Consider the following 25948-nt stretch of genomic DNA (forward strand, 5'->3'; position numbering starts at 1 on the left):
AAGCCCACGTTTTCAGTTAACCTTACAACTGCCCTTCTAGTAACCTCCGCACATGCACGTACTGTGCGTATGCATGCACACACGCACACTCACACAAACATTTTGTGCAGACAGACACACCCCTGCTTGTCTCCATAAGTTTCATTTTGTTGTGAAGTGAAAGTGCCAGAAGTGAAACCTACAGTACAGTTATATAATCCTTCACTCACCCTGCTGCTGGCATTGAGACTACTCTGAAAAACATATAAAATCGGATTTTAATTTCACAGTAATGCACTTGAATGTGGGTGCAATCATTTACAACAAAATGTAACCAATTCTTTCTGAATAGAAAGATGTCGGCTCCATGCATGGTTGGACATTATATTAATTTAGTTTGGCTTGAGTGTACACGCACGCACGCACGCACGCACACTGAAACGTCAACAGAGTTGTTCCCAACCAAGTATATGTGATTTATGATGTATGGTATCAGAACAGCCAAATGGAAAAGGCAAATTTAGAAATAAGTGCAATCAATGTACTGTAAACAAGTGGGAACGTTCAATGTTATGCAGTCTGAATACGCAATAACTAGCAATGGAAATACAAAATATGTGGTTATGTTTTTTCACTGTCCACTGACTCTTTCACAATAGCAATGATTTATTGAAAGACATTTTAATTATGACGTTTTCTGCATCTAGTTCACTTCTGCACACCTGATGAAAAAAATGCTACTTTTCCTGACATTTGTGGGAATCAATCAATCATACTTTATTTATGGAGCACATTTAAAACAACCGTAGTCGACCAAAGCGCTGCACAGGTTAAGAGCAAAGCAATACGTTTAAGCGAAGTATACAAAATATACATGTATACATGCAAGAGACATGCGCAATTATACATGTGCATCAATGTACACGTAAAACACGTAAAAAAAGCAGACTATCGATGATTAACTTAGAAATAATGGGGTGGGCAGGGTTTGCAGTGTTTATTAGAAATGATGCACTCCTGTGCAAAAATAAATAAATGAGCCAGCCCTTTCTCTCTAGCTCAGAATTACTGTGCGTGCGTGCATGCGTTTGTGCACGTGCGCACACGTGCTTGACACAGATCACCTGCTGAGCTGTGAGCGTGTCACTTCATCATCCACAATTACATATTGTCCTTTTTAGGAGAAGATGTTTGCCATGAAGTGATAAATCCACAGTAACAAGAGGAGAGAACGTCTCATAAAAGATGGTCACCTCAATCTGCATTAACTTTATTGCACTAACCCATCTTACACAACTGAACACTGAAATGTGACATATTTTATTCAGTGCAAACATAAATTGTTTGCACTGACAATGCAGTGCAAACATAAATTGTAAACGTTGCATTTATATAGCACCTCTATCCAATGCTTTATCCATAACATGAACCCATTCACACACGCATCCACACGCATCCACACGCCAACAATGGAAGACACCGTGCAAGGCACCAACCTACTCATTGAAGCAGTTAGGGGTTCAGTGTCTTGCTCAAGGACACTTCGACACGCTGCCAGGAGGATCCGGGGATAGAGATGGGAAGTAGAGCCCCTCCGCTGGACTGTTTTCTTATTCCCAGGCCACTCCTGGGAATAAGAAAACCGCTCCCACTGGATTTCTGACCATTCTGCGCCTGCAATGGTTTTATTTATTTCTGACCGCTCGCAGTTCATTTCTGACTGCCTGCTCCTGCCCGTGTGTAAAATTTAAGTGCTTTTTCAGTCCCCTATAATCCCACAATATTACCGTCTAGTCCTGCATAATCCTGCAATATTTCCATTGGGACCCAAAAATACAAAACACGCACGCAGAGAATTAAGTCCTATCGTCTAGCCCTACCAAGCGGTCACTTTATATCTCCAGAGCCACAAGAGATGCATGACATTACTGTGACAATAACATGTGTGTGTCTTCTGTGTGTATCAGGGATAGGTTCATGAGTGCTCCTCCACTCTTCAGACAGACCAGGAAGGTCTGCAGTTTCTTCAACTGTGACTCCAAACCTACCTGCTGCAGATGTAAGTAACACTGTGTGCGTGTGCGCGCGCGCGTGTGTGTGTGTGTAACATGAAGAATGGTGCAATTTGGTGTGCTACTCTATGATGGAGAACAGAGCACGACCTAAGTAAGGAAGTAGGTCAGAGAGGCTTACTGTCGATATCAGCCAAGAACGTGGGAGTTTATCCCCGTTTCAATGCGCTAGACCTCTGGGAGATGGATTGCTGAGGTGGAGCTCAACACCTACCATCAGCTCCCAGTACTTAAAGCATGACTACCGCACCCAAGCCATGCTACTGATACGCTGAGAACCCATGACCTTGTGGTCCAAAGGCGAGTGCTCTACCGACTGAGCTAAGACCAAAAGTAGAGTTTGTTAAAAAAGTGCATTTCACTTGGATTGCCTTGTAAATTATTGCTTTTAATTTGTACAATGTTAGCCCCATAGCCAGTGTATGTTCTATACCATTGGTTCTCAAAGTGGGGTCCGGGGACCCCCAGGGGTACTTGAGGGGGTTCCAGGGGGTCCCCAGCTAAATGATGGACAGGGACCAAATGGACCCTTATGGGTCTGTAACTCTGAGAGTGTACAAATGGAACCAAATGGACCCTAACGGGTCCATTTGGTTCCATTTGTACACTCTCAGAGTTAAATTAACATTGATTTTACAATATGAATTGGGGTCCCAGAGACACACATGCCATTAAATGGGGGTCTGTAGCCCTAATGCATGTCAAACTGGGGGCTTTGAAATTTAAAATGGTTGAAAATCACTGCTAGAGAGCCGTAAAAATCTTCTATTAGGGGGGTCCCTGGCTTATCTTTTCAAATGGGGGTCCGCGGGCTAATAAATGTCTATTTGGGGGTCCTTGGCACGAAAAAATTTGAGAACCACTGTTCTAATCTATACTAGTACTGTATGGATCAGAAACACACCATAGTTAGTTATCACTACCACCTACTGGGCAGAAGGAATAGTGCAGTTAAATGTCTTAATGTAGGCGTAACAAGGTTGAGGTTTTTGAATGTCTGTTGTCTTCATGTAAAGGATAAATAGCAAATGTGAATTGTTCCACTCTTAGTTGTGACAGCTTACAGATGAGGAAAAAAAATCACACCAAATGTGTGTTCTCAGAAAACAGAGGGTTGGTAATTAGTTAAATAATGGTAGTTGTCAGGAAACACATCAGGAATCATAATGTGAGCCTCAGTTGATGTTATCTTTAACCACTTTGGGCATGTCAATATAGGCAAAATAGCAGATCTACAAGCTCACAACGTGTCACAATGTGATATGTTGTGAACTTGTATATCTACTGTTTTTGTTATTTGTTGTACGGGGACGTACTGTATGTGGGGCTTAAACTGTATAACATATTACAGTGTCATTAGGACTTTGCACAGATCTCTTGAGGGGAAACGTAGCCTACATATAGAAATAACACTATAACAGCATGTGGGACAAAGGAGTGAATCACGCAGAGGAGTAGGGCTGGGCCATTAGCCGAAAATATTTTGAAACCAGTTTTTAATTAGAACAAATAATCAACAAATACTCAAATAATCTGTATGCAAGATTTTTGGGGACATTCTTTTTTTATATATCAACAAATCGTCAAAGCGATTAGTCTGTTTAACCACTTAACCCTGTATTATGTTATATTTAGTTGTACAATCATGGTGGTGTATGGCTATTTTCAGTACATACTGTATATATTTGATTAAATAATCGCTCATTAACTGGAATCGAGGCAAACGTTTGAAATAATCGTGAAATTGATTTCAAGTCATATCGCTCCAGGCCTGCCGAGGACAGAAGCCTCTCTCCTTTGGCATGTGGACAATGTAACTATGTGCATAAGCAGTGACACACCTCTGACTGGCACTAAGTGGCCTTTTTACCACAAACATCATGTAGTCAGTCCAGTCCACTGGAGGAGCTTTTACACTTACATGAACTCTCACACACTGGCCTTTTGCTGGGGCCAGATGGTGTTCTCCCACGCACAGACACACACTTTTTCCACCATGTCACCATCACCTAAGACACCTGGTGTGATACATTGCACCTGTACCAGTGTACTGTATTTCCACAGCGTGTGTATGTGGTGTATGTTGAGTGTATGTTTCTCCAGCGGTGCTGCTGGGTTTTCAACTGAATTAGTCATGGGACTCGTGTGATCTTTTTTTTTTTGGGGGGGGGGGGGGGGGGGGCGTTCCTGCCTTTATTGATGGTACAGTGGCCAGAGACAGGAAACGGGGAGAGAGTAGGGGAGTGACATGCACTAAATCCACCGCCGGGCTCTGAATTGAACCCTGGACACACTGTCAGGCATCAAAGCCTTTGTGGTATGCGCCTTAACCACTTGGCTACCGGCGTCCCCATCTGTGGTCTTTTTTTTTTTAATGAGTCCCAGGGAAATTCTTAGCGAGTCCCTAATAAAAGGGCACATTTAACGCACTTTATTGTCTTCCAAAAGGACGCATTGAACTCACTATCGATGCGTCCAGAGGACACGTCGATAGTGCGTTCAATGGGTCCTTTTGGAATAAAATGTGTCTCTGACGGGGGACGCATAGCTAGCTAACAACATCACCGTTTCCTCTCCAGGCAACTGCCAGCTGGGGAAAGCCTATCAGGATGACTGCTCTGATGCTTCCAGCCAAGAAGACGGTGAGAGATGACGTGTCTTCTTATTTACTAAAACTTTGGTTCTCAAACGTTTTCATGTCATCATGGACGCCCAAATGAATACATTTTCGATCGCAGACCGCCGGACCCCCATCAGAAAATATTTTGTGCCAGGGGGTTATATCTTTATTTTTCAAAAATATGTCACTTTTTTTATAAACTCTTTTTTTTCAAGATTTGAAAATAGCTGATCTACAAGACCTACAAGCTCACAACACGTCGCAATGTGTGAGCTTCTAGATAGCTGATGTAGCGTACATATGTTTAAAGTAGTTTTATAAAGAAATGTATTTCGACTCACGCACACACACATGGTTCTTCCGGTTCTTCCGGGTCCGGATCCCAACCCTAGTGGTATAGTGAAGTGCAGTGTAAATGGGTTAATACTGGCATGTTATGGTTTCTAATGGTGGTTTTGTTGCTGTTCTCCCAGATGCAGAGTCATACGTTCAGGGACCCAGGAAGAAGATTGGTAGCAAGAGCCCCAGTGTTGGGTAAATTTCTCCTCTTCTTTCCTCTCCTCTTCTCTTCGCTCATTCTGTCCCAGTGTCATATTTGAATGTGTGCAATGATTTTCAACCTGCCATTATTTTAGGCATGCCATTATTAAAACATTAGTGAAAATAGCCAATCTTCAACCTTACAGCACATACAGTATATCGTCGGTGTCCAGCCAGGACCAGCTAACTCCATTTTCAGTTTTTTTTTCATAAATCAAGGCTATTGAACACCCTTTAGGTCTGTGTAAAATATCAAAACATTTGAACCAGTGAAAAGTATTAAAAAGCGCCTCTGACGAAAACTCCCAACTCCATTGGATCCTCAAACTGTCCGTCAAAAACAAACAACTCCCCCCTCTCCTCTACAGCGCTGCTTTTCAACAGCATGAGTAGAGCGCGTTGCGCAGTGAACGAGGAGGAGGACCACGTAAACAAGCTCCCCGTAGTCTGTTAAAACTATGCAGTGTACCTGTTTATCAAACTTAGCACTGACGCTAATGTTATGAAAACAAGTAATTATATTTCTAAAATCTATTAAGTGTTTAATGAGGAGAGCAATGTGACAAGAAGAAAGGCGTTCATAGCATTTCTGTCGCGCTATTCTACTACCTCTTTGCAGAAGTTATTGTAATATTTAAAGTCCTGTTTATTATTGTAGGCCTATATAATAAGTGGCATGAAGCATCAGGGCATTAATTCACACGTTGTTGTGATGCATTGTGAGCTTGGAGATCCATTGTTAGCTTTTGAGAATTTGTACCCTTTTGAAACCTCTCCCTCAGCAGCGAGTGGAGCTGCTGTTGTTTAGACACCTAACTCCACTTCAGCTTGATTTCTGCTCGTCTGAAACTGCTAACTCCACTTGCGCTGGGTAAAGTGTTGATTTACCCACGATTTGGTTAAAGTGTTGATAATATAATGACACATGCAAGTATCTGACAATATATAAAGTCACTATACCAACTTTGATGAGGCAGTATTGCTTTGTTTTAAAAATATAAGGTTTTCTTCATTTCCTGAAAAACGTATATTTTGTTTTTGCGTTTCCTGAACAATGAGCGTTTTGGAGTTAGCAGTTTCTGGCTGGACAGCAGAGATATATGGCTTAAGTATTTAATTTGTCCCATTGTAGCATCATTCTAGAATATATTTGCTAACTTCATGGTTCATTGACCATAATTAATACAGCGGCCATTTTGCTGTGGCATCACACACACCTCCCAACTGCGAGGGAGCAAAATGGCCAGCATGTGAATAGAAACAGTGTGCGGCTGTTTATTCCGTCCCCTCTGCTCCAGTGTCTCCAGTGCAAAAGGTTCCAAGGGGGAGACTCGCAAGGGAGTCCACGGCTCTGACTATAACGGCCAAGCTGAACGGAGGAAGAAGAGTAACGTGATGAAGAGCAGCCAGGAACCTGGCGCCCAACAGGTCAGTCTAGAAAGAGCACTGGTTCTCAAAGTCTGGTTCGGAACTTCAGATCTGATCTAGTTAATGATTATAGCTTCCTGGAGTTGACCTTACCTTTGTGCTAAAGATTGTGTGTTGTGTGGGTGTGTATGTATGTGGGTGTGTGTTTGAGAGAATCTGTGCCACACATTGAGTCACATGATCAAGAATGTGTGTATGTGCATGCACTTTTGCTGACGAGGCACATTCTCTCTCGCACTCTCTCTCTCTCTCTCTCTCTCTCTCTCTCTCTCTCGGTCTCTCTCTCTCTCTGTCTCAAAATATACATCATGATGTCATTCACAACTTAATTCAGTAGGTTGTGAAAAGCAATCTGAAAGTGAAAAAACAAAATCAACAAAAATGATAACAATTTATTCTAATTGATTTGACATGCTCTCACATGACAGTAGCGGAGTAATGTAATTTATGAGAGGCTTTTGAATTGGATGGTACTTAGAAATGGGAGTTGTGTTATTGTCCCCGGAGAAAAGATTGATTTGAACAATTTATTGATTTAAGATTGGAACATGCATGATTTATAAACCGTGCCATGACTTAAAGTAATAAAAGGTATGACATATGATTGGTGTTCTTTTACAATAATGACCACCTCATTGGTATTATCCTGAACCTGTGGATTCTATGCAGTTATTTATTCACAAGTACTTTTCATTGGTTCAATATGTATAGTATTTATAAAGCCCACAGACAGACGTAACCACTTTCACTTTCTCTGTACTACAGTGTCACACAAAAGTAGCAAAAATATCCATTAGAACAGTGACTGTAGTATGAAGAAGTAGGGTATTAATTTAAGAAAAAAAACCGTTAAAGTTTAAATATGAATATACGAGATTTCTGTAACAAAACTTTACCTGAATTATGGACTTTTAAATGAGCTTATATTGGCGTATACGTTTCAACGTCTACAGCAACATAAAAAGAGGCAGAGCAGTGGTTACTGAGAAATAAAACGCATAATGACGTAACCTCAGAAATGCTCTTCATGAAATTGTAAAATTCAGTGTTTCCTGTCTCTCCTCTCCTCCAAAGTTCCAGGATTCTGAGAAGAGAAGCAGTCACCCTGTCGGAAAAAAGAGCTGGCCCATGCAGGCCACAGACAGGTATGATTACAGCAGCAGCCCCATTGTATTTTATTTGATGCATTAAAAGGAAATTGACTTGCTGAGGTTGGTGAATTGCAGGTGAACACATATTAGTGGAGACTATTTATATATTCAATTCTCATCAATTGTGTGTGTGTGTGTGTGTGTGTGTGTGTGTGTGTGTGTGTGTGTGTGTGTGTGTGTGTGTGTGTGTGTGTGTGTGTGTGTGTGTGTGTGTGTGTGTGTGTGTGTGTGTGTGTGTGTGTGTGTGTGTGTGTGTGTGTGTGTGTGTGTGTGTGTGTGTGTGTGCGTGCGTGCACTGACAAAAAGCCCCCCACAATTGACGCGTTACCAAAGGCAACGGTTAATTTGGGTATATGCAGATATTGTTTTACGATTGTGCTACAAATAAAAATGAACAGGTAGTTGAAGTCTAAGATATCCTGGATCCACAAAATAACCAGAGCAAGTTAGGGAGTACAAAAACCCTTTTTGCTGTGTTTTTTTATTTTATTTAGCAGTGTAGCAGATAAAAGAATGGTGGTGGTCTGTGGATGTGCACCACTCTATTTCCCATCTTTTATAGAGTGCTGTCTACTAGTAACTCAGAAATAGTTTTAAAGTAAATAAATGCTGTGGATGCTTGTTCATTAACAGTGCTGTTAATGCCCTCTTTATGTGTTCCCTCAGGGACAAGGGGAAGAAAGCAGCTGCCTGTATCACCAATGGCAGTGTGGCTGAAGGCCAGCCACCACAGAGGAGAGGTAGGTGTCTAGATACCTGTATCAATGGATGGATAGCGTCTCTTTCGGTTCTGTCTGTCTCTTGTATGATGAACTAAGGGCATTGATTTACGAAGAAAACATTAAAAAAAAAAATATGGAGATGGAAGGTTTCTGGTCGACAGCAACGAAGAAAGAGACTTTATGACGTGGAAGTGGTGTGTCTAGACTTGGGCTTTCGCTAAACGTGTCGTTTGTGTTTATGGCGGCTCAGGCTTGGACACGTACGGTGACACGTCGTCGGAGAGCTACAGCTCTCCATCCAGCCCTCAGCACCACGCACCAGGAAGCCTGGAGAGCGAAGACGAGAGGAACAAAGGTAGGAGACACACACACACACACACACACACACACACACACACACACACACACACACACACACACACACACACACACACACACACACACACACACACACACACACACACACACACAGTTAAAGACGGGACGACCCATGTCCCACATATCTCAATTAGAGTTCTTCACAGTTCCAAAAAAGCTGGACCCGTGCCATGCTACATGATAACAATGTATCGCATTGGCAGGTTAAATAAACAAATAAGGATATATTTACATATATGCAGATAGCATATGTGATATCAGGTATGTACATGGTGTTTAGAATATTAGCAAAATAACAGGTGTGTTCATCTTTATCTTATCTAACCAACTTGTCGTTATAATATCATTAGCATTAACTTAACACCTGTCTTTATCTTATCTCACCAACTTGTTGTTATAATATTTCTCCATCAGATACCGACAGCCACTCTGACGATTCCAGCAAAGGCCGAGACACCTTCTTCCCCCGCACAGGGGAGAATGTAGCGGGGGAGGTAACCTCCACGCTAACCCTGTCCTCCAACACCCCCCAGCCCCAGGTCCTCTGCCCGGACGCCCACAGTAACTTCACTCCTCTGTCCTTTGTGCATTCCTTGTCCTATATGTTCCCCAACGGAACACCAGAGCCTCTTCTTCCCAGCCAAAGTGTCCTACCCGATGGGAAGTCCTCGTATGATACGCTGATGATGCAGATACCCCTGCCTCCTATAGTCCCAGGCCCCGGTGCTTCAGGAGACCCAGAGAAGAGGGAGGCGCACCCGGCCGCGCTCCGCGCTTTCGGTGCTCCCGCCCTGGGCTTGCACGCTCCGGGGAGCTCTGCTGTCCAGCCTCTGGTGCAGAGGTTTAAGACGGCGTCGTCTCCGAGCCCGAGGGCTCCAGATGGCACTCCTGTCCCTCCAGCCTCGCAAACGCCGCTCCAAACCCCTCTGGGGGCCGTGGGCGTCCTGCAGCAGCCGGTCTACCCCACCCCGGACCTAGCTAGTGTGGGCTCAGGCCTGCCACCCCCGATGCCACTGGTGGAGCCCTCACATGCCAAGCACCCAGGCCTGTCCCTGCCCTCCCCGTACACCATGCCCCCCATCCCCGCCATAGGAGTCTCTGTGGCGTCCGGAGGGATAGCGGCATCTCCGGGGCAGGTCCAGGCAGCTGTTCCCCCGGCGGTGCCCACCCACACGCCGGGCCCGGCGCCGAGCTCCAGCCCGCCGCTCACTCACAGCACGGCGCGTGGCGACTGCACCGCCTACATCAACAGCAGCACTTCCGCAACCCCCATCACACAACAACAACAACAACAACAACAACAACAACAAACCCAGCAACCGACGTCGCAGCAGCAGCCGATGGGCTGCGGGGCTTGCGGTTGCCACAACAACTGCGGCAGCCGCGGCAACGGCGGCGGAGGCATGGGCAACAGCGTCGCCAGCAGCACGGCGGCGGTCAGCCACGCCCCTTTCTTCTTCCCCGGGCCTCAGATGGCGGCGGCGGCGGCGCGGCAGATGTTCGGCATGCCGCCGGCCCTCTTCCAGGTGTCCACCTACCTCACCCAGCCCCAGCCCCCGCACCAGGCCAACGGGGCCTTCTTCTCCAACCCCCCTCCCGCGCCCCCGCCCCCCTACGGGCCCCTGCAGCACACGCACTCCCACAGCCACTCGCCGGACGTGTCCTCCCACATGCTGGGGACGCAGGCGGCCGCGGTGGCGGCGGTGGCGGCCAGCTACGGCCTCCAGCAGCAGATGGCGCCGGCCGCGGCCTTCTGCCAGCGCTTCTACCAGCACATGTACCCCGGCGGGGCCCTGGGGCTGCTGCCCCAGGGTGGCGGCGCCGCGGCGTCGCTCGGGGCCACCGGGATCAACAAGAAGAACGGCAACGTGTCCTGCTACAACTGTGGAGGGGCCGGTCACTACGCACAGGACTGTAACCAGCCCTCCATAGACTCCACACAGCAAGGTAAGAACCCCACCAAGGTTATTCTAGTTGTGACATTTTCATCAGATATTTATTTTTTTTGTTTATTTATTTTTATTTATTTTCAATTTCAGTTTGTTTTAATTAGTTTTTAAAGTAGTTTTGTGAAAAGGCTTAGTTTTATTTTTTATTCGTTTTAGTGTAATGTTTGTTTAGTTTTTTTACCAGCTTCACATTCGCACACACACACACACACACACACACACACACACACACACACACACACAATAAAACCTGGGAACTGCCCGGTACAACCACAGTCTTATACTGTTGGCCACGGAATGACAGACTCATGGGAGAGAAAACATAATCCCTGGCCTTCGGCCTTCTGGCCTGGCAGGGATAAGGGGGATGACCTAGCCCTTTGGGCTTCTTGCCTCCTCCTGGCACCTTTCTTTTTCTTTTTTGTTTGCATTATTATTATTATTATTTTTTGTATTATTTTCATATTTTTGTGCTAAATAAATCAAATCAAGGTCCAGATAAGGAGCTGGGCAGACTCCTGGGTGAGGAAGGGTCTGATCCTCTGCCAAAGTGACAAAATAATCGCAATTATTTGCACGGCAACTAATCGTCCAATAAAACATGATCGTCACACCCCTGTACCGTTTCTTCCAGGTGGCTTCCGGCTAAAGTACGCTCGCTCCCATACGTCCGAAGCACTTGACAACGCCGACTGAGAGAAGAAGAGAAGAAGGTTGATCTACTTTCTGCTTGGTGGTCTTACAGCTCCTCTGTGTCTTTGGTTTCGGGGGGGATTGTATTTGTTTTTCTAAAAGCAAAGACTGCAGCCTGGTCTGGAGAGCAGCGCTGCCAAGGGCCCCACTCACTGGACACAGCCTGAGTTTCAGGCTCATTTAGACTTTGACCCCATGACCGCAGCGCTTGACGAAAATATATGGAGTATTTTCAACGGAAAGAAAGTCAAAACTTTTGTTTTTTGTCAAAAGGTGACGTATGGATTAGCCTCCTTAAAGTCGTGCCTGAGACGACGTCATTCACCGCGAATGAGAGCCAAGCAAGTCTGTTTTTTCCCCGCAGACATTCACGCACACACACACACACACACACACACACACACACACACACACACACACACTGCTGACTCCTGCACCCTATCCCTTTCTCAGTGGCTTTTCCTTTGGTATTTTTGCACTGAAGACTGGCATCAGTGGCAGTGGCTAGCATTATCTAAGAACTAACAGACTCACTGGAGAGTCCACAGGAGATGACCGTTCTAAAACTGACAGTTTGGAAAAGCTCTTAATATACTGTTGTTGGTTTTCTTTGTGTGTGTTCTACAGTAGATTTCATGCCTCCTCCCTGGCATTACTGCTTTTGACCTAGGATTATTTTTCTCCCCCCTGTTCAAATTTATATCAGTTTTGAAAGATTAAAAAGAAAACAAAAAACAATCTAAAAAAAGATTAATGCAAGCAACATGCTGGGATTTTGTTTTTCTTATCCTTTATCATTCTTTTTTTGCTGCAGTGTTTTTGAATGTACAATTATGATTTTTTTTTGGAGTTAGAAATTTGACTGTATCAAAAAGTGTTTTATTTCCAAATAGGCATTTTCTGCCACTCGATATATAATGTGAAGCGCATAGTTGAGTAAGACATTCTGAAAATGTCTGTTGTCAGAAGATAAATGCTGCTCTGTTATTTTAATGTATTTGATTTGTTTTGTTTTTAAATGGTATTATTTGGTGATATGCACTATAGCGAACCAGGAACTCTAACGCTTAATTTATGGTCTGTCGTCCGTCGATATAACATGCTCACAGCGCGTCGAGAACGCAACGTTTTGGGAACATGCAGATCAGCTATGTTGGGCACGCGGCGACACCGCGGTACGCTGTCGCGCGCAGAGAATGGCCGAGAATAGCCGACCTACCAGCTCACAACGCGTCGCACCCACGACGCGTTGTGAGCTTGTAGATCGGCTATTCCCGGCGCAGGACACCGTGAGGATATAATGAACATGTTGTGTTTTTTTTTCCTGTGCTTTCTTCATGTTTTTAAACGCGATTTCTTCCCCTCTGACATCACAGAGGTAAATCTCAGTCCTTCCTAGACAGACTACAACAGACTACAGCCCATGTTTCCTGCAGTTCCGGTCAGACCGGCCCCTCCAGCTTATGTCAATCACTTTGTTAAGAGTGCTCTAGTCTAAGGTGTCAATTACCTCATCTGCCAGCACCATTACAGTGAAGGCCACCGTGACACTCCCACAATAACTGTTGGGAAGAAACCTTATCTCAATATTTTAACTTTTTGTATTTTTTCGTAAATTAATGCCCTACTACTTGATTATATTATAGCGTCGCACAAAAGCATCAAAAGTACTAGATCTACAGAAAAGCTTGAAACGCTTGGATTTCAATCCTGAAAGGTAAAGACATATAAGGTTTTCTCCCAACAGAAACGATATGTAAACACCACCTAACAGCACTAATATTTGCAGAAAAAAATCTAATGACTCATTATTTACCTAATACAGTTTAAAACAAATGCATTATGAACTAGGAAATCCCAAACTGGGGCCAGTTTGACTGGAACCACAGCATGGGCTGTAGTCCAGGAAGAACTGAGATTCGCCTGGGCGACGTCAGAGGAGAAGAAATCATGTTAAAAACACCTAAAAAACACACCATGTTTATTGTCCTCAACTTCAGATCGGTGAAGTGCCCCTTTCAACAGCCAAACTGCAAATCACAAACCACAACGAGTGAAAATGTACGCTGAATAGAGAAACCACATGTACCCCCAATCTGCATTTACACCTGTCATTAACGTGTAAACGTTTATTTCCATTTTAGTGGGATTAGAGATGCATTGCTTTTTTCACTTTGTCACAAACGTGATGCCTTCAGTGCATCTCAAGATGCATTTAGACCTGGGTTATATTTGTTTTGATCACCATGTGGTTTTATCTTAGCCTGTCGGAGGCGTTATAACGCCCATACTGAATGGTTTTGAGCAGAGCTGTGGAAAGAGAGCGTCTTGTCAACTTTCTTTTTTTTTTTCTCCTGCAATAGTTCCTGGAAGTTAGCCGCAAATACTAGCGGCAAAGTAGAGTTGCAGCACAGCAGAACGTTTGTACCTTTAAAAGGTAAGACGTTCAAATAATCTGATTGTATATTATCGGAAATATATATTTACCCGCTGAGAACTTCGGGGAACGTTCTGTGGCCTACGTGAATCACGTGAGGATCAAGCATTTTGGACTAAAGTTGATGAGACTCTCTCTTTACATGGCTCTGGTTTCAAGTGAGTCCAGACACACAACATGTCAACCAGACAATGTCATCTGCCTTCCTCATCATCATCTGACCGTTCATCAGAAGATATTTGAGGTGATTAACTACAGCCCTGTCGGTGCGCTAAACACACTAATCGTAGTGTAGATTCCTCACCAAATCCCAGTCACACTACACTGCAACGGTGTTTGTCGAATAGATAAAATGCTAGAGCAGGAATAGAGTAGGAATTATGGAGGCGAAGCCTTGTCTTTTATTCATCACTGAACCAAATCAGTTGGTAGCTCAAAGCACGCTTGCCAATAGCAGAGTTGGAGACCAGTGATTTCACTGGGTTTAGCAGGTGTTTGTCAAGAGCAGTGGTTCTCAAAAATTATATTTTTATTTCAAGGACCCCCATAACTCTGAGAAACAAATGGAACTGGTTCCATTTGTACACTCAGGGTTACAGACATGTAAGGGTTGTCCGTTTTTGGACCCCCTCGAGGAACCATGACGGTCCCTCGACCCCACTTTGAGAACCACTGGTCAAAGAGTGCTTCTCTGGCCATTTCCACAGGACTGTAGTACTCAAGACACTACAGACTTTGTGACAAAGTCTTCCTGGAGTTGTATCTCTGCCCTGTCATTCTAGTTGAACTTCCTATCTGTGCATTTGGTAAATGTCAGGAAAAAAAGATCTATGCACATACTTTATTTTTTCCCCTTCCTGGTCAATGGTTTGGAACGCTTGCAAGTGTCATGTTGGCTGGATGTATGGATTGGTATTTATGCATTGTCTAATGACCGTGTTGGCTGACAAAAAATGCATATTTTGAATTAGCAGTTTTTTTGTTGTTGTTGAAAATGTGTCTTTTTGTGGGACGACACTTGTCTTACCAGTAAAAAAAAACAGCCTTTATTGTTTTGCAGTTCTTATTCAGATACTTATCCAGTATCCATTCATGACAAGTGTCTAGGATGCAACTCCCTGTATAAATACGTAAAGGAGTGAATCACACACTTTTTTCAAATGACGAGTCAAATTCTCTGAATATTGTCAAATATTCAAGCCAGGCTCCCAGCAAGCTCTTCAGTGCTACATTTGGTTTAACCAAACAGTACACACTCACACACATTTATTACTATATTACTATACTTGTGAGGACATCAACATTTCAGAACGGCAATCTTGTGAATGGCATACAATTTCTTGCCATTTTAACCCTAACCCTGAAGCCGGAAATAGCCAATCTTGGGACACTAGCATGTAACTTCAGTGTAAATCAGGCATAACTTCAACCGCTAAACATAACATTTAAATGTTTAAAGAACCTTTATTTGTTTGCCTTACTCTAAAAAAGGTTTTGGCTCTCACAAGTATAGTAATGCAAGCAAACACACACACACACACACACACACACACACACTTCTGAGATGTCAATCTTGCTTGAAAAATCAAACAGAGCTGAACTGGGAATCCAACCTTGGATAGTGTGGCTCCACGTCTTGCTAAAGCTAACAGGACACAGGACATCTGCATGTGGACCACTGGCCGAAGAGAACCGTGCAAGATCAACAGATAGGAAATGAGGACGAACCAACCAACCCAGATTTTGTTGAACTTTTAAATGGTTAAAGGTTTGAAAGATGCTGTACTGTATATTTAAGAAAGGGGTCGCCAAGGCTGCTGGCCCTCAGTTGTAATGTTTACTATATTCTTTGATATCTACGTACTTGGAAAGGTCATATATTTCTAGAGCGGAATTTGGATTTTATGCAAATTGTTGATCTGTTTTCCTGGAATTAACAGCAATAAATATGAAAATGCCAAGAACAATTGGCCCGACGTTCAATTTCAAAATCGGTTGCTTTTTGCGTTCATTACTAAGTATTTATGAAGGAAAAGTATTGTTGTTGCTGGTCCAGTGACTCAAACTGGGGTCCCCGAAAACATCTTGACATTAAATGTTTTTGAACATTTTTAAATGTTTGAGCCACTTTCAACGTGGTGTCCCCATTTTGGGCATAAACGTTAATCCCCCGAATTTCTTTATTTTTTTTTAACATTTCCAAAATGTATAAAGAATTACAAAATTGTGCAAATATTAGATCTATAGCATGAGCTTGTAGAGCAGCTATTCTTTCTGTCCGTCACACGACTAAGCATAGAGTTTAAAGGACAACTTCACACATTTTCAACCTATCTAAATATAATTGGTCCTCAATCGTGCTTATTATAATGTGGTGCAATTTCTGTGTACTTGGTATTGTGCCTCAGAGGAGGGCTTTGTTCTGACAGTTCAGAAACCCGCCTACCAGTGACATCATCGATGGGGAATGCAAGCTTATAGAAACGGCAGGCTTTCTATTCCTGTTAGAAAGTTAGCATGCTAATACTGGAAGACATTCTCGGCTTCATTTTCAAATGTTAAGAATTGTTTTGTTTGAAAAAAAAAACCTGCCTAACTATGTCACTGGTATGTGGGTTTCTGAAGTGTCCACAGACCAGGCACGGACTGGCACAAAAAAATCGGGCCTGGTATTTGTGTTCACCGGCTCATGGGGGGGGGGGGGCAGGGGGGGCAGCCCTTCTGGCATCTGCCTGAAGTGCCAGAACGTCCAATCCGGGCCTGCCACAGACCACCTATGAGAGTGAGAGACAGACTGAGCAGATTTATTTTGGAGCCTGAGCATTAGTGAGGACCAATTATATGAAGATGGGTTGAACATGGGTGAAGTCATCCTTTAAGTGGTTACCTGAAAGTGTTGCTGCTTAAGGGCACGGTCACACGGCACTTTTATTTTACCCATCAGGGCAGATTCTGCCAATGCATGGAGCGTTCTGCTGCCATTTGCGGATTTCTGCAAAAAAAAACGCTCCATTCCCATTGAAATGCATTTGCAGAATTTGCCCTCAAAGGTAGAATAAAAGTGTGGTGTGACCGTGCCCTAAAGCTGGATTATTGCACCAGATAATCAGTGAAGGCTGGCTGAGTACTTTGTTCACCACTGTTGCTTTGTCACTACAAGTGTGAACGCGGCATGATTGGCCAGAGTCCTCCAAATTGGCATTAACATCCAAATGTAAAAGTTGGTTCAACTTGATTGTCATGAACCTTGTGACACAAACAGGAATGTGAGGAAAGTCAGCCTAGAATGGAGTGACAGCCATGACAGCAATCAATCAATCAATCAAGTTCATCAAGCACCACATGTTCAGTGCATTTCATGGGAAGGAAAACAACCTCCATTGCGTGAAATTCTCTCAAACATTCAAGCGATGGCTGTCCCACAACAGCTGTACAACCTGAACAAAAGCAATGGTGTGTGACTGCGTGTTAATGAGGTCTCAACCATAAGTCTCAACATTCAACCCCCAAACCATCTGCTTGACTAGCAGAACTGAAACTATTGTTACATATTTTTTCTCTCATGATTTATTCATGAATGTCTTTCACAGAAAAGAAAGATCTTATTTCAAAACAAAATGTATGTTTGAAAATTTCCATGAACGTGCGCTGTAGAAAAAAATAAAAGAAAGTTACATAAAAAAAGAGATTTACACAACACGTGAATACAGTATGTGCCCTGGCAACTTCTTTGCCTTCAACGAGTCGTCATTTATAAGTTGGTCACTGTTAATCATATCAACAATATATTTTTCCACCCCCCACCTACAAATAAAACATACATATACTGTACATATGTATATATTGTGTCATTTTATTCCCGAAATCCCTCTCAGACAGTTAGAGGTTTACTTTACTCCACGTTTTCCCCGAGTAAGATAAACCACTCTTTTTTTGTGTTGTGGTTCCATGTTTACCACACACTTGGCCGTTGATACTGGAAGCATACAGGTGTTGCGCTCATCAACTAAAATGCTCAATGTGGACACACATGAGGGACTGACACCCAATTTCAGTAGCTGACTGAAATGCTGTGTTCTAAAAGCACAGAGAACCTGTTTTTATTTGTGCCTGTAAAGTCTCGTAAAAGGTTTTCCTAAATATTTCAATAACTGACACAAGCTCCTTTTTTTTGCGTCCAGGAGAACATGGAGCTGAATTATTAGTGCAAAACTGTAAATGGTCGCTAGGTGGGGACAAAAGACGAGGACCTAGGATACAAATAAAATGTTGGCATTGCATTCTGAGCTGGTACCACTCGAGTTACAGTATATAAACACCTCTTCCCATCCGTTACATATCAGTGCTGTCTGACAGAAACCTCTTATGAACAAAACCTTTACTTTTCAGGAAATGCAAAAAAAGAACCTGTGTTCCAATGGATACAAAATAAAATATTTATCCACCTGTTTCCTAGGCTTTTCACTGTGTTCCACTTCCTGTCTTTTGATCCAATGAAATCCAATGAAACCGGTCAGATGATTAATGATATCCAATGAAATCCGACAGGAAGTGGAAAACACACAGCCAAGAAACAGGTGAATAAAACCCACACACAATTAACCACTTGCACTTTCAAAATAGCTTTCTTTTGCTACTTTTGCATGACACGAGGTAGAGCATTATCTGTATGACGAAGTAGGGCATTAATCTGCACAGCTGAAACACGGAGATACAAGGTTTTCTGCTAGACAGCAACAATACACTGTTTTGATAGGTGAATGTTCCTTAGAAATCCCAATGCTGAAGTTGTAATCCAAGGAACGAGAACAAGAAGTCCTTCCACACTTTCATCAGTCAACCTTGAGTCTGTGTGTGGTCCGCGTTGTGGGTTTATAATGGGCTAGAATCTGAAGCAAGATGAAGCAGTTGATGAGCAGGAACAGCAGACCGGCCAGCCAGATCAGCAGGAATGTGTTGTAGCCTTCAAACTCCAGCAGGTAGGCCGGCCCCAGCCACACACCCTGAGCCACAAGACAACACTATAGTGATTTAAGCGTCACAACACACATGCCTTAAATTCATTGGAAGTACTTTTACATTTACCGTACAGTATATTTGTATTCATATTACGTTGGAGGGGGGAAAAACATGTTGGTAGGGTGGATGACGCAGTTGTACGTCCTCATAATTACCATGTACGTCTTTGTACGACCGCGTAAGTCGACATAAATAACTTGTGATAGTCTAATAACTTGCTCCAAGTCTGTGAATGGGCTATTGCATTCAGTCTTGGAATAAATCATATTCTTGTAGAGGGAGTTTGTTAACATTCTGGGCATTAAAAAGTGGGCAACGTTGTTGTTGCTTTTTAGAATGAAAAACATGGGCTTCAGTTTCCCAGCCTGCATTTATCTCGATATAGTAAGTAGGCTTTCGCTGAAAATAGCCGATCGACAAGCTCACAATGTGTCGCACTGCGTCTCGTTCTGAGCTTGTCGATCTGCTATTTTCTGCAAAAGCCTTCCCCACAATAAGGATGCTGGGGTTTAAGTGGTTAAGAATAGGGCCATTTGGGTCAATATGATGAGACTCATTACCTGGCCAGCAAACCACAGAAGCAACAGTCCAACTCCTTGCTTTGGAGACAGACTGAGCTGAGGGATCAGAAGAGGAAGCAGGCACAGGTACCACAGGAAGTACTAGGATGACACACAGAGCAAAGGTCAATATAAGAAGCTACAACATTCTAGCCGATGCTACTGCATTCTACACAAGGACGCTCAGCAATGCTCACTATTGACTATATTCAACAAGTTCATTCTACACAAGGTCGTCCCAAAAGTTTGAAATAATCGTGATACTGATTTGACGTCAGATTATCAGACTTCCCACACCCAAACTTTCCGATATGAACAATAAAGCCATCATACGTTTAGCACTCACAATAGCAAATTACACGGATCCTTCCCTACATCGTCACTTCAGATTCATGCCACCTGGACGAAGATACAGAACTTTGAAATGGCAAAAAGTTTGTTTTAGTAGGAGTTTTGTCCCTTCAGCCATTGCTGCACTAAGACCGACTATGGTTCTGTGTATACTGGGGACTTTATGTATGGTGTTGGTGTTATGTTGTTTTGTGCTAGATGGTTATGTTATTTCTGTTGGAACAGACTGTGAAGATAAATATCCCTGAGAATAAAGACAATTATTATTATTATCACCCAGCCCTGATTGACATGAGAATATCATTTTGCTCTCAGATGAGAAGTTGGGACGTAACATCAGCCGTTACCTGTGAGGTGCAGACTTTGTTGAAGGAGACAAACATGGCGGTGTGCAGGAAACAGCAGAGAGCCAGGTCAGTGTGGTACGCCCAGGACACCAGCAGCACCAGACCCAGCTGGGGAAGGAACGCTGCCAGGCCCAGCCACACACTCCACCCACTGTCTGAACACAGGACACACACACACACACACACACACGTGTCACGGAATTCATGAGGGTAAAGCAGTGATTCCCAACCTGGTGGGTGGTTAGGATATTTTGCATGTGGGCCCCCAAATAATTGGCAAAAACAATAAGATTTCAATGATTATTTAACATATAGTTTTCAGTTTGATACCGATAAATAGGAATTTAAAGGATACTACGTTAGTTCCATATGAGTCAAGCCAGTACACAATAGATTGATTTATCATTAAAAGTTGATCATTAAAAGTTCTGGAAATGCACGCAGCCCTACCATCTGACCACTTGAAGGGGTATTTTGCAGTGTAGATTTGGGTCTCAAACATAAAAAAAACAAATCGTATTTATCTGGGGGTCCTTCAAATAAATTTAAAAAATCAACTATTCTAAATGACGGTACAACAAAATGAGTCCGTATTGAAATGTGTCCGTGTTGTTTGGACAGATGGGTACACACCTGCAGTGAGGTAGAGCATGTAGAAGTAGGGGGAGAAGTTGTGTCTGGTGTCCCGTCTTGTCAGGTGGTACAGGTAGGTCTCATTGAGGAACTCCCAACCATAGCTGTGCAACAGAAAGGAACGCAGGACGCATTACCATCCACACTAATTCACTACTTAATTTATTCATTTATTTATTTATAGTCCTTTACCGTCAACTCCCTTTAACCACTTACAACCTGGCATCTCTATTTTTGGCGAATGTTCGAAATCTTTCAAAATGTTTCAATTTCGTTTAAAGTTTTCCAAACATAGTAGATGTACAACACATCACACCGTGATGCATTATGAGATTGTAGATCTGCTATTTGTGCTATTTGTCATATGACGAAGTATATAGGGCATAAGTGGTTAACTTCTTTAATATCCTATTAGGCATACTGCGACACAATACAATGTCTGGAGATGCGTGTTACTCGTCTTTCCCCTCTCTGCCGTCAGTTTCCCATTTATCTCTACACTGTCCTTTCTAAATACAGCGATTATTTTTGTATAATTTGCATCAGGTTTTCCTCCCCCGAAAATGGCTAATTGTGTTTGTATAGATGCTCGGCCAAACAAGATGCAAAGTGGCGGACTCGAACCCCTAGACTCTGTGGTGGTACGTTCTCTTATCTCTTTGAGTCTGGTTCTCACATGTGGTAGAAGAGTGCAGTAAAGCCGCAGAACACTCCTCCCGAAACTGTGACGAACAGAAACAACTCTCGGTTGAAGAAGCTTCTGATGAACCGCAGCGCTCTCCTCCACCACGCCTGCGTCCTCTCCTCCACTCTGGGCGGCGCCGTTCGCAGGGCCAGAGCGATGGGCAGGGCGTATGTGACGGGGTAAATCTTCATGTGGACAGAGAGGCCGTAGAGTAGCGCCGCACACGTCAGGCGCCGGCCTAGAAAAGAGCACGGTACATTTACATCTGCTATTAATAAGAGCTGTATCGGTTAAAGTTCTCGGGATAATATAACCTTTATTTAACCAGGAAGTCACATTGAGGTTTTTTTTTTTCCCTTTTCTTTTCTTACCAATGAGACCTGGCCAATACAAGGCCAAAGCAGTATAACATAATAGATAAAAACAAAAACAACAGAAGCACACAACAAGTACACAAACTAAAATGATAAAATACAAATAAAGAAATGACATGTATTATTACGGGTCCTAATCTGCGTTGTGATGTCATATTTTTGCACGCCTATGCATCCAGGCAGCCAGATGATGTCAATGCATAACCCGAATACACCCTTTGTATTGGGTGAAAGAAAAGCTCCTACCTTCCATACAGTGTAGTGTACCCAGCACTAGGGCAGACAGCACGGACTCTGCGTTGCCTCGGCTGGACACTCCCATGGGCAGGGGGTTTAAGAGCCACAGAGAACAGATGCGACACGCCCTCTGATAACATAAAACCAAATAAACTTGATCAGAAGTGCATTTCCTTCAAAAAGGAACTCACGGCTAAATATTGCAATAAATATTTATTGATTTATTTTTCTATAAAAGTTTTTCAGAAACCTTAGGATTTAGAAGGCGTTTGGTTTTTAGAATAGGCTTCAGGTCTAAATGGCTTGATAGTAGGATAATGCATTGGTTCTCCAAGTGGGGTCCGGGGGACCCCCAGGGGTCCAGGGAGTCCCCAGCTGAATGATAATTAGGAACCAAATGGACCCTTACAGGTCTGCAACTCATTTGGTTCCAAATGAACACTCTCTTGAGTTATGGGGGTCCGTGGCCCTAACAACGCATACCAAACTGGGGGGGGGGGGGGGGGTCCTTGAAATTTCAAAGTGTGAGAAGAACCACTGGTATAATGAAGCGACCACAACGGACCTGGGAGTCCACGCCTCGCAGGCAGAGGAGGTGGAAGATGAGCAGGCCTGACAGGACGTCACAGAGGACGAAGAGGATCTTGCCGAACACGGGGCTGAGGTAGATGTTGGGGGTCAACAACCAGGCCAGCAGAGGAGTGTAGCGGTACGTCGATCTGTTATAGGGAGACTCGCCCTGAACAGCACACAACATGACAGATGAGACGAAGGCGGCAACATTTCAGTGATAGCAGAGGTGGAAAATATCTAGGTATTTTCACTGTGTAAAATACATAACAAAATTATTGTGAATGATTAAGTACGGACAGATTTTTTCTTTTTTGGACAAAAGCTTAAAAAGTTAACATAGTTAGCATTTAAAATGTATATCGTAAAGGGCAACATATATACATAACCTATTCTTGAAAATTGGGACAAAACCTTTAATTTATTCATCTGTATTTTTATATTCTTCAATTATGCCGGGAAAATATATTTTAAAAGATCAAGTGTTGACTATTAAACCATTTGGGCCAACCTCCCAGTTAATGTTTTTTTTAGATGTCAACTCCATAAAATGGCATATCTGACAGAGTTGACATCTGATGGAGTTGACGAAAAGTTGTGTTTTTTTTTTTGGAAAAATAATTAAACATTTTAACAATAAATCTTGTATGGGGGGTCCCTGGCATAAATTATTTTTAGATGGGGGGGGGGTCTGCGGACAAATACACATTCATTTGGCTTCCTTGACATGAAAATGTTTAAGATCCACTGGTTTCAACAACATTAAGAAACAAGCCACAAATAAGCAACTATTGATTCATTGATTGATTGATTGAATACTTTATTAGAAGTTTGCAGGGGGGAAAAGCACATGAAAGTACAGGTCAATACAAGGTCAGCTAATAGGAATTAAAAAACCCAAGAAAGCCATTGGCTTGTTTCCAATGAGGTCCTTTGTACTTCATTCATAATGATCGAACTGCACTTTAGGAACAAGCCCAAATAAGCAACTACACTTCAGAAACAAGCACAAAAAACCGCAACCACCAATATTCACAAGCAACTTTGCAGGAAAAGAAGCCCAATGTCGCTTAAAGCGACATATTGGGCGACAACTTTGCAGGAAAAGAAGCCCAATGTCGCTTAAAGCGACATTGGGCTTCTTTTCCTGCAAAGTTGCTTGTGAATATTGGTGGTTGCGGCACTCGCTTATAATAAGCGGACATGGCAACACACTGTACAGAGACCCGTATTGAAGGTGCGGTGTTTAAGCGAGAAAGCTGCACTCGCAGTTTGGCTCCCAGCCGAAATCACGTAGATGTCTATACCTTCTTTTTCTATACATAGGCTTTGACAGGGAAGTGGATGAAGTAAGTCACACTCATTTACAGCATACGGTCATACCGCAAAAATAACAACCCAACACTCCCGTTTTACATTATTTCTGATCACGTTACTTGGCCCCATACTGTCAAATAGTCATATATATTAAACTTATTAGACTGTTACCTCAGTGATGAACCTGGCAGCGTCAGTGAACACATGGTAGTCGATGTCCGTGTATTTCACAGCCATGGTTCTGTCCTGGTAGTCTCCATAGAACACCAGACCGAGCCTCACCACCAGGGAGGCCGTGAAAACAACACGTTTATCCATCAGTCTCATCATGATGTTACGTTAAGCAGAAGCCTGTATGTTCCATAGTTATAGAGAACTAGCTTAGCCACTAGATCCTTGTTGTTGACTACAGCGTTCCCAGCACGGCCCCGCAGTGCCACCTCGTGGTTATGTAGCGGTACAGCAGCGGACACAGGTTGAAGCCGTGCTACCGTAATGCCAGGAGTACCAGCGTCTACCGTAATGCCAGTAGTACCAGCGCCTACCGTAATGCCAGTAGTACCAGCGTCTACCATAATGCCAGTAGTACCAGCGTCTACCGTAATTCCACTCTAGGAGGGCACCTTACTTTATGTCATGTTGTTACAGCCAGTGGTGGGAAAAGTACTCAAATGTTTTACTTAAGTAAAAAGTATATCAATACTGCAATGTAGAATCACTCTGTTACAAGTGAAAGTCCGGAAATCAAAATTGACTTGAGTAAAAGTAAAAAACGTATTGTTATCAAAATGTACTGAAAGTACCAAAAGTAGAAAGTACTCATTATGCAGAATGTCCCATTTCACATGTTTTCAAATGTATAAAAATCCTTTGAAATTGCAGATCTACAAGCTCACAGTGAGCTTTGTGAGCATTGTGAGCTGCTATTTTCAAATGGCCGAAATGTATATAGGGTTGAAGTGGTTCATGTTTTATAATAATAGTAAGAAATAGCACCGTTTCTGATCCTGTTTTGCACTTAACCTGGATATTGTGTTCATCTGTGTGTTAGATATATTTATTGTTTTGGTTTTGTTTGTCCATTGTTGTAATAATGCTGCCTCTAGGCCAGGTCACTCTTGGAAAAGTATTATTATTATAATATTATTTGCAGAAGTAAATAAACAATAATAAAAGCAACAACAAAATATGCTACAAATAATAATAGTAGATTGTGCAGGTGAGATCTACTTTTCTAAATACGTTTCTGACCTCACTGGATGGGCCGCCACACTACTTTTTTTACACGATCTCCGGCTGAGTGTGGCGTGATAGAGGAGGTCTCTAGGGCATTGTGGGCATCACTTCCTGTCGATTTGATCAGGTATCAGGGTTACGGCAAATTGCCGGACTCTGTCCTCAACTCTGACTCATCTAACCTGCTCATTTTGCTAGGGTCGGATGGCTCAGAGTTGAGGACAGAGTACGGCAACTTGCAATGGGCCTGGCCTGCAAGATACGACACAACATTGGGATACCCATGTACCTGTCAAAGTATTTAAAAAACGTAAATGAAGTCCACAATCATTCACAACACCAGAGGCAGCTCCACTGATCATGTCCAACCCAGACTTGGCACAAACAAGGGGTTGAACTCATTCTCCTGCTATGCAACAAAAATGTGGAATGCCCTACCAAAAGTAGTGAAGGAGTGCAAAACCCTACTCACTTTCAAAACTGCCCTAAAAATACTTGGCCCCTGTAAAAGTCATAACCTATTCCTAAAGTAGGAATTAAAAAATCCCAATAAAGTAGCACATCCAAAATTTCAAAGTAACCTATTCACATTTCGCGTAAGCGTTCATTTATTGGTGGGTGCCAATACAAAAGTGGAAATGTGTACTTTG

The 25948-nt window shown here is 43.1% G+C and overlaps 2 protein-coding genes across 5 annotated transcripts in view; one reads left to right on the plus strand and one right to left on the minus strand.

Moving 5' to 3' along the window:
• Window positions 1–15018, plus strand: part of zcchc2 (zinc finger, CCHC domain containing 2) — a 50116-nt gene extending 35098 nt beyond the window's left edge. For 2 of the 3 annotated variants that reach the window (XM_084049020.1, XM_084049021.1), the window contains exons 6-14: window positions 1947–2038; window positions 4631–4693; window positions 5145–5205; window positions 6510–6639; window positions 7714–7784; window positions 8457–8530; window positions 8763–8867; window positions 9305–10837; window positions 11474–15018. In XM_084049020.1, the coding sequence (XP_083905146.1) occupies window positions 1947–2038; window positions 4631–4693; window positions 5145–5205; window positions 6510–6639; window positions 7714–7784; window positions 8457–8530; window positions 8763–8867; window positions 9305–10837; window positions 11474–11535 (2191 nt within the window). In that variant the 3' untranslated portion in view covers window positions 11536–15018. The remainder of the gene's footprint in view (window positions 1–1946; window positions 2039–4630; window positions 4694–5144; window positions 5206–6509; window positions 6640–7713; window positions 7785–8456; window positions 8531–8762; window positions 8868–9304; window positions 10838–11473) is intronic. The other variant, XM_084049022.1, reaches the window with a different exon arrangement.
• A 1887-nt stretch (window positions 15019–16905) lies between these two features.
• LOC311038978 (GPI mannosyltransferase 1-like) lies at window positions 16906–24488 on the minus strand. Of its 2 annotated transcripts, none has more exons than XM_084048609.1 (8): window positions 24234–24488; window positions 22741–22914; window positions 22185–22305; window positions 21556–21802; window positions 20880–20983; window positions 20247–20401; window positions 19549–19650; window positions 16906–18972 (listed from the first exon to the last, which is right to left on the minus strand). In XM_084048609.1, the coding sequence occupies exons 1-8, from the start codon at window positions 24390–24392 to the stop codon at window positions 18802–18804; spliced, it is 1233 nt and encodes a 410-aa protein (XP_083904735.1). In that variant the 5' UTR covers window positions 24393–24488; the 3' UTR covers window positions 16906–18801. The 2 variants fall into 2 exon arrangements, 1 of the variants encoding a protein (XP_083904735.1); XR_014600116.1 differs by having other exon boundaries at window positions 18835–18972; window positions 20247–20397.
• Window positions 24489–25948: the final 1460 nt, after the last annotated feature.

The sequence above is a fragment of the Gymnoscopelus microlampas genome (genome assembly GCF_963454915.1).
Source record: "Gymnoscopelus microlampas genome assembly, chromosome: 22".
NCBI classification, from domain to species: Eukaryota; Metazoa; Chordata; class Actinopteri; order Myctophiformes; family Myctophidae; genus Gymnoscopelus; species Gymnoscopelus microlampas.